Here is a 13,439-nt window from a genome sequence, read left to right as displayed (position 1 = left end):
CTTTTATGTTTTTGCTTCCCAGGTGGTTGTAAGATGGACCACATGTTGTTCCTTCTTGCAAATGGCCATTGAGCATTCTTAATTACAGGACATTAATTTTTTTGTTTAACCAGGCACTTTAATTGCTATTGTTGTACTTCACATGTGGATAAAACCAGTATTTATACCTTAACTCACTTAACCCAAAAATTTTAATTAAAAAGCACTTGATTTGGCTTCTGCTTGTATAGGCTTATGTTTGTATAGTATTAATGGCACGGAATTAATTATTTTAAGCCCTGATGTATCTTCCTTTTGTAGGTACTGCGAGGCCAGCAGTATGGTAGGAGCTGTGATGTATGGAGCGTTGGGTGTGCTATTATAGAAATGGCTTGTGCTAAACCACCTTGGAACGCTGAGAAACACTCCAATCATCTTGCTTTAATTTTTAAGGTGAGATACCATATATTATAAATAAATTAAGTGAATGGTTGATCAGTGAATCAGTGCATGATTTCATGTATAACAGTGCAGATTTTAGGAAGAAAGTTACAGTGAAAAAATGGATTCTCATCTTTGTAGCTATTGTTTTTCGAGATGTATTGCTCATATGTATTCAGATTAGGTGTGTGCATGATGCGTGCACAGTTGCTGCGATTAGGTCAGCAGTGGAGCCTCCTGGAATGGTGCTGGTGTGACATCTTATATATGACTCTGACAATCCAACCATCCCTCAGTTCCTTCTTAATGGCTACTCTGACAGTGGGGAAGAAAGGTAGGCATAAAATAGATATAAGCAACACATCTCAAGGAATAACAAAGGTGAGTAACCATTTTTTCTTTGAGTGCTTGCTCGTATCTATTCCAATTAGATGATTCACAAGCCTTACCCCAGAATCTTCTTGACTACACACATTCCCCCTCCCCTTTGCTGCCTCTGTTTCAGAGGCAGCAAGGGCAGGGGGATCTGGCTTAAAAGCTGGCTCCAGCCAATACTGGCTCCTCAGTGCTGCCTGTGTCCCCCACCCCCAGCCCTCCAAGCTTCTGCCTTTATCAGAGACAGTGGGAGGGGCTGGCGAAGCCTGCTGTGAAGCAGCCGCTGTCGGTGGCAGCCTGAGTGCCCTACGGAGCAGCCTCTGTCTGTGGAGAGCTTGAACCTCCCACAGACGGGAGCTGCTGCTGCCACCTCATGCTGCTGCTTTTGTATCTGAGGTTGCAGGGGCTTCCCGGGAGTGGAGCCAGGAGCACACTGGCTGCCAGCCGCACTGCCAGGGACTATGGAATACTCATGTAACCGAAAAGATTTCATGCGGTTATGTGACTATTCAATTACCTGATATCTAACATCCCTAACACAATGCCACACAATGTCAGAATATGTTAGTGTTACAACTGAGTGGGTCTCATATTTATTTAATTTTCTTTCTTTTATATGGGAATTAGATACAGTGCTCCTGTTGGCTAACTGCTAAGTTGTCTGCCAAAAAAAGTAGAGTTTTCCAGTACCTTGGTAGCTTCTAGATAGAGATGGTGCATGTGGCGGGGGAAGTGAGGGGGTCGGTTCCCCTCTCCTCATTTGGTGCTTGGCTTGTACTGAGCATGCTCAGTACCACTGCTGAAGCCTCTGTCCTCAGTCTGCTCCCCCATGCTCTCACTGTCTCTCCCCCCCACCCCCATTGTGGCATATACAGGTCGTCACTTCCCTGACAAAATGGCACTCCTGGGTCTGAGGCTTGGTCTTGCAGACAGGGGTGGTCCGTGAGGCTAGGCAAACTAGGCAGTTGCCTAGGGCGCCGGCAGCCTGAGTGCCCAATGATGATGTCACTGCCATTGACGGCCGTGCAGGCGGGGGCGCCGATCGCGCCTTCTGCCTGGGGCACCAGCTGCTGCAGCCGGCCTTGGGCCACTCCTGCTTGCAGATCTTACTCATCTGCTTGATGAGCTTCCCACAGGCTATGAAGACAGGAGTTGTGAGGTCACTTGTTGGCATAGACTTCTGGCAAGAGCTGTAGGGCTTGAAGCACCAGTGAGAAGGGGAAACCCCTTCACTCCTGCTACTGCAAATGCTAACTATTAATAATTGTCAAACAAAGTAACACTGAAAGCTAGGGATATGTGGTACTGGCAGTTCAAGAGAACCACAGTTCTAACAGCCATCACAGGCGGTAAGATGAAACTGTGGTATGGTTGAGTCAGCCAGGTCACACATAGGGCATTGCACTGGCACTACTCCAGTGGGATCCCCAGCAAACTCAGCAAGTAGCAGATAGTGTAATTATTTGCATATGCATACCTACTTTGAGTAGATATGAGCAAGCACTCTGAGAAGAATAATTACAATGCTTCCTTTTTACATAAGGCTTTTTATTACAAATGCCACAGTGATGTAAATCTGCTACATTCTAGTTACAAATGATTTCTTCTTGGGTTTTTTAAAAAATGATTCATGCCCAGAAATAGTCTCTTGACAGGAGCGCTATGCCATGAATATACTCCCAGGAACAGGCGTTATCTGTGGTGTCAACAGAAACCTGCCACACATTATTTCTGACTTTCCTGTTCGTTACATCACTGGAGTACAAATTATAAAATTGGGTACATTAATATTTTATAACTTGAAGATATCCATAACTAAAAATTAATATTTAGTATGCAGGTCACCAGCCCCCGAGGACTTAAATAAAATAGGCATCATTTTGATGAACTGGAAATCTTAGAGAATTAATAAAGAATATTAATCCTTTTCTCTAGGCCACTGTTTCAGCAATCAGAATTCTTATTCAATTTTCATTAAAAGCATCTAAAATGTTAATAGAAATAATCTAGTTTAATGGCATGCATGAATGAATAAAATACTACTTTAAAAGAAGAGTTAGTACAACAGTATTCATGCACAGAGTCTAATCAAGGCCAGGTAAGTGTGAGTCAAATATTACCTGTGGTGTTCAATGGCACACATGCAGAGCCGTAACAAGGGTGGGGCAAGTGGGGCACTCACCCAAGGCACAGTACATTTTGGGGCGCAAAATTAAAAATTAGAAAGTTAAATCTTATTTCACTTATATCTTTACTATCATCTATTTGCAATCTCAATATATGTGCAATTAACAACATGTGCAATGAATAAAATTAATACAAACAATTAAGAATTTTATCATGGGAGGGAGGGGGCAGTTCAGTAGCTTGCCCCAGGTGCAGAAAACCTTAGTTTCGGCTCTGCATACATGAGTTTGTTGGTGGTCTCAGTCTAATTAATGGTAGCAGTGAAGCTACAACACCACAACCATCATCCTACTTAACACTAATTGGCATTCAGATAGAGGCTATGTATTGAATCAGCAGAGTGAACTAAACTTCAGACTTAGTGGTGCTGCTTCAAAATTATGATTGAAATGCACAGGCAAGGCACTGTGAGGGAGGGCATTCTACAGATACCCAAACCTCACCAGATCCATATGCTTCCTTTCATTATGTCAGTTACACAAAAGTAAGTGATGGGCCAGAATAATGCTTATAAAGGTGTAAGATTTGCAGAAGAATTTCCCAGTTCGTTGAGTTGATTGCTGGTAGGGAGCATTGTCCTAGAAAGAATTATAAGAGGATACTGGGAAAGCAAACATTGGAGCTAAATGAGTCAGGGCCAAAGCATTAGTTTCCTATAATGTAACCACTTGCTAATCTGTAGAGAAGCTGATCTTAGAAATGAGTTGCTGTCCATTCAACCAACACCTCGTGGAGTAAGTGGAGTGGATTATTGAGAGGGTCAATAAATATGTGGACAAGGGGGATCCAGTGGATACAGTGTATTTAGATTTCCAGAAAGCCTTTGACAACATCCCTTACCAAAGGCTCTTAAGTAAAGAGATAAGAGAGAAGGTCCTCTCATGAGTTGATAACTGATTAAAAGATAGGAAACAAAGGTAGGAATGAATGGTCAGTTTTCAGAATGGAGAGAGGTAACGAGTGGTGTCCCACAGGGGTCCATACTGGGACAAGTCCTATTTAACCTATTCATAAATGATCTTGAGAAAGGGCTTAAACAGTGTGGTGGCAAAACTTGCAGATGATACTAAACTGCTCAAGATAGTTAAGTTCAGAGTAGACTGTGAAGAGCTTCAAAAGGATTTTATAGGTGACTGAGTAATAAAATGGCAGATGAATTTTAATATTGGTAAATGCAAAGTAATGCATATTGGAAAACATTATCCCAACTATAAGTACAAAATGATGGGGACTAAATTAGTTATTACCATTTGAGAGAGATCATGGAATCATTGTGGATAGTTCTCTGAAAACATCCGCTCAGTGTGCAGCAGCAGTCAAAAAAGTAAACAATGTTAGGATTCATTAAAGAAGGGATAGAAAATAAGACAGAGAATATTTTATTGCCTCTATCTAAATGTATGATATGCCCACATCTTGAATACTGCATGCAGATGTGGTCACCTCATCTCAAAAAAGAAATGAGACTGTGACTTTTCAGCTTAGAAAAGGAGACGCAGGAGAATATCACAAATGTCTATAAAACCACGACTAGTGTAGAGAAAGTGAATAAAAAAGTTTTGTTTGCATCAAACATGAACAAGTAGTTGCCAAATTAATAGGTAGCAGATTTAAAATAAACAAAAATGTGATGTATTTCTTCACACAGTGCACAGTCAACCTGTGAACTCCCTGCCAGAGGATGTTGTGAAGACCAGGACTTTAACAGGGTTCAGAAAAGAACTAGATAAATTCATGGAGGATAGGTCCATCAGTGGCTATTAGCCAGAATGGTTAGGAATGGTGTCCCCTTCGACAGTTTGTCAGAAGCTAGTTATGGGTGACAGGATTGCTTAATGATTACCTGTTCTGTTCATTCCCTGAGGCACCTAGCACTGGCCATTATCAGAAGACCAGATACTGGGCTACATGGCTCTTTGGTCTGATCCAGCATGGCCATTATTATGTTAAAAAAAATCAAAGCTGTTGATGATTACTTCTAAAAATATTTTTCCTTCTGTCTGTAGATTGCTAGTGCAACTACTGCTCCATCAATCCCCTCACATCTGTCTCCTGGTTTACGAGATGTGACTCTTCGGTGTTTAGAACTTCAGCCTCAGGACAGACCCCCATCACGGGAACTGCTGAAACACCCAGTCTTCCGTACCACATGGTAGCTAATTATGTAAAAATTATGATTTACTGAAGATGCTACTGAATATAGAACAATGATCATCTTGCAGTGCAGTATAGCACTGCAGCATGTATTATTCTACTGGTCTTAATTATACATCAAGGATTTAAGGCCAGTGGAGGATCCTTACCTAAGTATGTGATTGACAAATCGAGATCTTTACCTAAGCTCAGTATGCAACCTTTCACAACTTGTGAAGAAATATGTGAACTGTGCCTTTTCAAAGATCTGGCTCAAAGTGAACAAGAAAACATTTTTCTTTAAATCTGCATGATTATTTAGCAGAAAATTGATTTTATTTTCTTTTGGAGCACTTTTTCAGCAATATTAGCAGCTGAGGGGCTCAGGATCACTGTTCCATTTCATATTGTGGTCATAAGCAAAGGGTTCTATTATTCCATTCAGTTTTTCATCACTGGCTAAAAAGGAAATTTTGTATATGTTCCTTTTATTTCACAAAGTATGTTCACTTACAGGAGTAACAAAAATGTGATGAATACTTTAAAAACCATATTCTGCCATCATAAAAATGTGACTAGGCAGCTGTGGTTTACTGTGCATTTACTGCTGCCCCTGTACTTGCTTTTTTTTTGGGGGGGGGGGGGAGGTCTATACTTTTCATGTTATTTACCAATCAGGGAAAGGTGATCTTTAAAACAATCAATCTTCAGAACTAGGTGCAAAATAGATGTCACTGAACATCTTGCTGATTGAAAATACAGGTTTATTTAAAATCTGGAATAAAATACTGATGATTTCAGGCTCTCATACTGCAGGTATTTTTAAAGAAGATTTTTCTGCATAGAAACAACTTGTAACCCCAGATCATGTTAAATGTTAGTTTTTGAGCCTATTTTCATGTAACAATTTCTTTTGGTAAACTGTGTAGGCAAGTTTCATGTCTAGAGCCGTGCCCCCAGCTCCCATTAAGGTCCATGAGAGTTTTTCTTTTGTCTTAGGTGGGAGCAGGACCAGGCTCTGGATTTAAGATGCTTGCTGTTTAATAAATCTATTCATGTTCATCACTGATATTAAGTTTTACCTGCTGTTTTCCTTCTGATATACATCATCTATTTATAGTAGCAACTAATTATTATGTAATTTGAAAGTCTGTTAAATATGACCTTACCTTAATAAGTCTTGATTTTAACAAGAAACTAATTTGGACTTTTAACAAAAAAAGCAAGACAAAATTTGATGTAAGGTTTCACCTGTAGTACAAAACTTGAGTCTTTGAAACAGGTGGGTTTTTTTAAAAGTCTTTTAATGGTTTTAAAGTCAGGCTTTTAGATTCTGATGCATGTAATTCTGAAGAAAAATGGCAGCTGTTTTGCTTTTTAGTTGGGGGGATCCTTTTAAATCAAGTACTGATTTTGTGTTTAATCCATTTCTTAAAAAATAACTGTTCATGTTTTAACTCTTCAGAAGCCAGTTGACTTGCTGAACTGAAATAGAATTGGTTATTTTCAAAGACTCAGGACAAACTAAATAAGCTATAGTACATTAAAAATGTACACAAAACATAAATTGGAAATAAAACAAGTTTAAGAAGAGTTTACAGGACTGATAGTGATCATGCTAATATAACAGTTTCATTAGATGTGAATGTATATATTTTTTTTTGAAATTTTACATTCCATTGTTTTGGAAGATTGGCAAACTTTGAAGAGTTAAAAAATACCGAAATGTGAAGTTTGGTAGTGCTAACTGTATTGTACTTGACTTTTTCTCTCTTTAACCACTTAGAATTCTTCATTATTCTAATAAGATTGTTTCCAAGTCTTATGTGCAAGCTTTAAAGGATGCACTCTTGCCAATTCATGTACTGGAATATCAATTGTCAGATTAGTAGTTTTTCTGGCAGATGTAAACTGTATACACTGATGAACCTCAGCTAATCAGTATTACTTTGTAGATCACCATGCCTACCACATTTCAGACTCAGACTGCCTCTAGTTGTCCAAATGCATATTGTTTGAGTTTGTTTGCATTTCCCTCAGCTTGCTGGTAATTGTGGTGTTTTTAAAATGCAGATGTGATGTAATATTCTTATTTTCTTTGGATCAAAGCTGGACTGAAAATTGTATTGTGTAATTATTTTTGTGTTCTTAATGTTATTTGGTACTTAAGTTGTAAATAACGTCTACTGCTGTTTATTCCAATTTCTACTACCTCAGGTGTCCTATAGATTTTCTTCTACCAAAGTTCACTTTCACAATGAAATTATATTTGTTATGTGACTGATTCCTAAGACTTCCAGGGCTTAAGGGCTAACTTCTATTAGCACCTTACTGTGCAAGCAAATTTTACAGAAATCTCTGGGTTAAGAAAATTTGGCTTTGTTTTATCCTTTGTTATTTTAAATATATCGAGATATTTTAATTAAAAGTTTTTACCCCGTTGAACCAATTTTATAGTATAATTTGTACCTATTTTGGTGTTTTTGTCTTTATAGTAAATAAAAGATTTTGAACAAATGCTGGTGTTTATCATAATGCAGCTGTTTGAGTTTGTTTGAATTTAGTGACATGAATCAAACGCTTCTGGCACATCTTCATTGTTTATACACATGCATTTTGTATGCTGCAAAATGGGCTGCAGCTGTGAGGCTCACAGGCTTCAGACACCTTAGAAAAAGGCCTTATACTTTCTTCAGCTTTTTGATTAAAAAAAAAAAAGACAGTCCGGCTAATCAACATCACTTAGATCTTTTTCACTATCTTTCTGTGTGGGTATTTTTGAAAATGTAAAGACTTAAAACACACAGGAAGTTCTGACCTGTCACTAAAAATAAAATTATTGAAATACTGCTATGCCCATTATGATCCAAAAAGCACTTTCATGTGTTTGTCTTTTCAGCAAAGTTACTTTCTGTGACTTCAATGCTTTGTACTAAAGCATAGGTGTACATGCTTTGAATCAAGATGTATATTATGGCTCTTATACTGGGAAATATATAGATTCTTCCATTATTTCTTTCCTTTTTCCTTTGTTTTTTGTTTTTTTAATATAAAGTATTCTAAAATTTGAGCTGCTGTTTTACATATTGACGCATTTAAGGTGTTACACTGTACATATAAATAGATTGGCAGCAATTTTTTTAAAAATACAAGCTTGTATTACTAGAAAAATAGAGCTCTTCATTGTCAAATCTGGTGAGTAGGAATTAATAAATACATTCTGAGCTAGTATGATGTGTCTCTGAGAGGAAAATTATTCCGAGCTGCTTCACTATGGCAAAATTTGTTGTTTCTGCATTAAAGTAGTAATCATGTCAAACTTTTCATATTCAAGTCATTTGAAATGTTCTCAGTTACTTCTTTGGAAACACCTCATTATTTTAAAAGTGAAAATTAAAGTAAAATCAAAGTTTGAACCTGTGTGAAATACATTTAATGGGAATATCCAAAGCCATATTTTTAATGTACAAATATTTCATTTATTTATATCTCCATAGGGATCTCATGGGAACACCAGCAGACAGAACTTGTCTCACTGACAGAATTTGTCATCAACCATCCTCAATTCAGTCAGAAAACCCCCAATGTTAATTGGAAAAACAAACTGAAAAAATAAGCTAGTGTCTAAATAGGAAAAAAAAAAACACACAAGACAAGCGCTAAATAAAAGCCAAAGATATTTGTCGAGCCCTGCTCATAAGATAATACAATCTACTCACCTGTGGCGAGTAGATTACAATCCGGAAGAGCCGGGTTCGGGCAATCTGTGCATGCGCAGATCGCCGGACAGCGCGGCTGGCGAGCGGAGCTCACTGCAGTTCGGCGAGCCCTGCTTATGAGCATTCTTAAAATTCACGGGAGTAGGACAATTTATAGTATTGCAGGCTCTGTTTTAAGCATAAATGTACAATATGTATATTAATAAATGTCCCCATTTGCCAAAGGAATACAGGTTGTCCCTCTTCAGTTTGGCACTCTGGTCTGACAACATCCATGATCCTGCATGATTTTAGTTAACTAGATGTTCACTTACAATGGGTGTGGCCCAGTTTCCTGTGGTCCCACAGAGTGTTTACAACTACCAATCCTGGCTCTCTGTATTCTGTGTGGTTATTTAGCTCTAACTTACTCCTGAATGTTTTCTAAGAGCCCAGCAAGCAGTGGAATAGTTGGTAATGCTGCTAGACAACACTGACCTCCCATGGTTTGGCAAATTCTCTGGTTCAGCACTGGTCAGGTCCCAAAGATGATATTCTGTTCTGTGTGAATTAACAAACAGTAGTTTTACTTTTGGTCCTTGTGATGGGATTATGTAGGCAAAAGACCTTGCCATGGAGTGTCCCAGTTATTGTTGAGTTTCCCCCAAGACCATTTCCACCTTGGTCCTTGAATTCAATTTGACACTAGTGTTTCTTTGACATACAAAAGCCATACAAAGTTGTCAGAGTCAAGCATAAAGGATAGGGATAGGGCAGAGATGGGAGAACCTTAGGTCTGGGGCTTGCCAGGATGTGGCTCCTGGGGCTCAGGGCTCCCCCTTCCCCACAGTGGGGAGCTGGCACTCCAGCCTTGTGGCCCCCCCCCTCAGCTTTCTTCCACAGTGCTGAAACACCAGTGCCAGCTCCCTGCTGCGAGGGGAGGGGCCAGGAGAGCCGCAAACCTCAAGGGCTGAATTCAGACAAGCCTCAAGCCGAATCTGACCTACGAGCTCTGCCTGGCGGGGGGAGGAAGTGGCTCTGTGTGCTGCCTTTCCCCCTCCCCATGCCTGGGGAAACAGAAGCATAGCAAAGCGCTTGCCCTCATCACTCTGATTGGCTGTAATCAGAGCCGGTAGTAGCAGCAAGAGGCGGTGCCTGGGAGCAGCAGGGGACACCGAGCCTGGAGGCCTGTGCATCCCCAGAGTGTAGTGCCAAGTAAGCCACCCCCATCATCCAGACCTCTACCCCCACGTTGCTCCTAACACCCCCCAAGACCACATACCAGTCCACTCCTGTACCCCAAAACCCAATCAGCCTTCCCACTCCCAGCCTACTCCTGCACCACTCCTGTCCAGACACCCACCCCACTTCTGCACCACCTCCCACCCAGACATCCACTTCAGCTCACCCTTGCACCCTGCCTCCCGCCCAACTTCTCCACCCTGAGCCCACTCCTGTACCACCCTTTGTTCCTGCACCCCCACTCCCAGCCTGCTCCTGCACCCAATGTCCTGCCCAGACTTCCCATGCCCAATCCCTAGCCTGCTATCACACCTGTCCCAAAAAAGGTCTCCCACCCCGGTATAGGGCATATTGCACATTGAAAACCTTTTTATTTGCATTTAAACATTATACTACATCTACTATACATTGCACCACATTTTGGAATTGACTTGCTCGCTGTGTACGAACCAATTTCTGTACCGCAGGCAGTGTCCATGCACAACTTACTTTTTTCTCATCTTGCATTCCAGTAAGATTATCAATTTTTGGTCAGATGTGTTCTTGGATATTTAATCACATGACAATATCTAATTAAAGATTAATCTTTAATTCCTGGAGGAAGATACTCAACATGTTCCCCTTGCGCACCAGAGCTTTGGAGGGCCCAGACTAGCAGATTTTGTGTGCTCCAGCCCCATGGGGTAATGACTGAGAGGCTGGAGCACTAGGGTGGGCTCCTCAATGCTGGGGGTAGCCCCAAGCCTCAGGGGCTGGATCCAGGTTAGCTGGGGCCGTAGGTTCTCCACTACTTACTTAAATGTTGGTATAACTTGTTGCATAGGAATGTGAATAAGACACCTGTAATGGGACTGGTTGCTGGGACTAGGAATGTTAGATATTGGGTAATTGAATAATCGTGTAACCACATGAAATCTTAGCAGTTACATGACTATTTTATAGTCCCTGGGGAGGGGCCAGCAGCCAGTGTGCTCCTGGCCCCATTCCCATGGAGCCTCCTGCCATCCTATGCTGCTGCCTCTGTATCATGATAGAGGCAGCAGTGCACGGGGAAGGGGAGCCGACACTGGCACTGGCTCCTGCTCCCCCCTTGAGGCAGAAATGGGGGGGGGTAATGCGTGTAGTTGACCAGATTAACTGATAAGACCAGGCTTATCAGTTAATTGTATAGTCGAATATATGTTGACATCCTTAGCTGGGACCCCCTTGGGACTGTCACTTGATGTGCTGAAATACCACTGAGCTCACCTTCCTGCCATCATGGGTGCCCCTCACCTCTGTCCCTCAGGCCTCCTCCAACACTGACACAGATGGGACACAGCCCTCTGTAGTATTATACAGACACTGAGATCAGCTCAGCTCTGGGAAGGCTCAGTCAAAAGGACTGACCTCAGCACCCAAAGGCACAGCCTCAGTGGGACCTGAGCTCCTGAAATCCATCTTGCTCTGTATAAACTTTTATACAAGGTAAGCTCATGTTGCCCTTTTTGTCAGAGTAAAAGAAATGCACAGATTCCTTCCCCCACCCCTCCGTCCAGGTAACAATTAACTTCGAGTGGTGTCCCGTGGGTGCTCAACTGTAGGTGTCAGGCTTGTACTGGTGCCGCAGCTCAGAGTTGTCTGCCAAACTGCACATGGGCGGCATGAGCCAAACTGCACATTGGCAGCACGAGCTTCAGGCTGCTCACACCCCTTTGATCTCTCTCGTGGTCCGACTCCCACCAGTTCCTTCATTGCTGCCCACAGTTGCAGATGGAGCAAGCACTCTCTCCTCACAGGATTCTGTCAGGAGTTAGAAAAGTTCAATTTAGCATTATAATTACTCTGTTAGTTAAGTAATAGTTCGTTCTTGTTTAACAAAAAAAAATTAAATAGTTTTGTTTTTCTAGTTATAGATATTAGTGATTAGTTAGTAAGTATGCCAGGTTCCCCTGGTTTTAAAAAGTGCGTCACATGCAGAGACACTATGCTGGCTTCAGATGGCTATGCTGAATGCATCAAGTGCCTGGGCGAGACACACGGCCCACAGAAGTGCGTCCATTGTGCCAAACTCACCATGAGGGCACGAAGAGACAGGGAAATGAGCCTTAAAATGATACTCTTTGACAAGGCCTTACAACCAGCAGTGTTATTGAGGCCAACCTCAGCCCTACAGTCTCCTAGATCACAGAAACAGAGCGCCGCGTCACCTCTGCTGGCCCCAGTCTGAAAAATGCCATCACCAGCTCAATCCCTGCCTTCGGCTGGAGTGAGCATAGGAGACAGGCCAGGAACCTCTGGTACCGTTATATCGAGGCAAAAATCTGCGTCAGAGCCAAATCCGTGTGTGATGGGACGGACAAGGCCCAACCTCCCCACTGGAGGCCCTTCAGCAACCTGGCCAGCAGCAGGAGCAGTGGAGAGGTCCTCCACACAGGGTAGAGGGGCAGCCTTCATGGCAGCCAATCAGGGTACAGCAGGCTGCTATATAAGGAGCTGCTAGCTAAGGCCAGTCAGTTCCTTCCTGGATCTCAACCTAGGTAGACCTCTGAGCTGACTGGGGAACACCAGAACCATGGACAGCTCCGAGTGGGAGCTGGGCCCTCAGAACTGAGCGGAGCTAGACCCTGCAGCTAAAGGCTAGCTAGCGGCAACTCTGTGGAGCCCTGGACAAGGACAATTCAGCAACAAGATCCTAGAGAAGGGCTGGATGAAAACAGCATCCCGGGGAAGTGGCCCAAGGACGTGATCTCAATTACTGACTGTGAAGCTTGGCAGGTAACTGCTACATATAGGGTCCCTGGACCGGGACCCAGAGAAGTGGGTGGGCCTGGTTTCCCTCCAGGCCCCTGCAAACCACACCCGAGCGAGGGGGTAAAAGAAGAGGTCTGAACCTCGGCCAAGGACTGAACTTTTGACTCGCCTGCAGACAAGCAAGTTAAATACTGCGAGACTCCTTCAGCCATCAAGGGGCACTCGCGCACAGGACTGAACCTGTTACACCATGGCAAAAACCTTCCTTGGTGCTGCCAACAGCTGTAATGGTCCATTGCTCAGCACCGTCGTTGACCGTACCAAGCACCTTGGTGCCGTCAACCCCAACGCCACCAGTACAAAAGCGTGTGCTGACATCAACAGCGGCACCAACTACACCGGCACCAATAGAACCAGCACCACCTACATCAGTGCCGAACACAATGGCACAGGCACACCCAGCAGTGACCACACCAGTGCCATCTACATCAGCACGGTCAGATTCAGCACTAACAGCAGCGGCGTGGGGGGATTCAGTGCCGCAATCATTCCCAGCAAGGTCAACGGGACAGCTATCGCCTCCATCTAGCCCTTCAACGTCACCCACGCTGAAGAAAGCAGCCCGCAAATCACCCCCTCTCTCCTCCCTCC

General features: G+C 42.7%; 1 protein-coding gene across 2 annotated transcripts in view; it reads left to right on the top strand.

Annotated features, from left to right (window-relative positions):
• The window catches only part of MAP3K1 (mitogen-activated protein kinase kinase kinase 1), a 94,859-nt gene extending 87,227 nt beyond the window's left edge, over positions 1-7,632 (top strand). For both annotated transcript variants that reach the window (XM_075932433.2, XM_075932431.2), the window contains exons 19-20: positions 301-432; positions 4,989-7,632. In XM_075932433.2, the coding sequence (XP_075788548.2) occupies positions 301-432; positions 4,989-5,138 (282 nt within the window). In that variant the 3' untranslated portion in view covers positions 5,139-7,632. The remainder of the gene's footprint in view (positions 1-300; positions 433-4,988) is intronic.
• The last annotated feature ends 5,807 nt before the right edge of the window (positions 7,633-13,439 follow it).

The sequence above is a fragment of the Pelodiscus sinensis genome, chromosome 6 (genome assembly GCF_052426305.1).
Source record: "Pelodiscus sinensis isolate ZL-2025 chromosome 6, ASM5242630v1, whole genome shotgun sequence".
Taxonomy (NCBI): domain Eukaryota; kingdom Metazoa; phylum Chordata; order Testudines; family Trionychidae; genus Pelodiscus; species Pelodiscus sinensis.
Note: the sequence above shows the minus strand (reverse complement) of the source record. Positions and strands in the feature narration are given on the sequence as shown.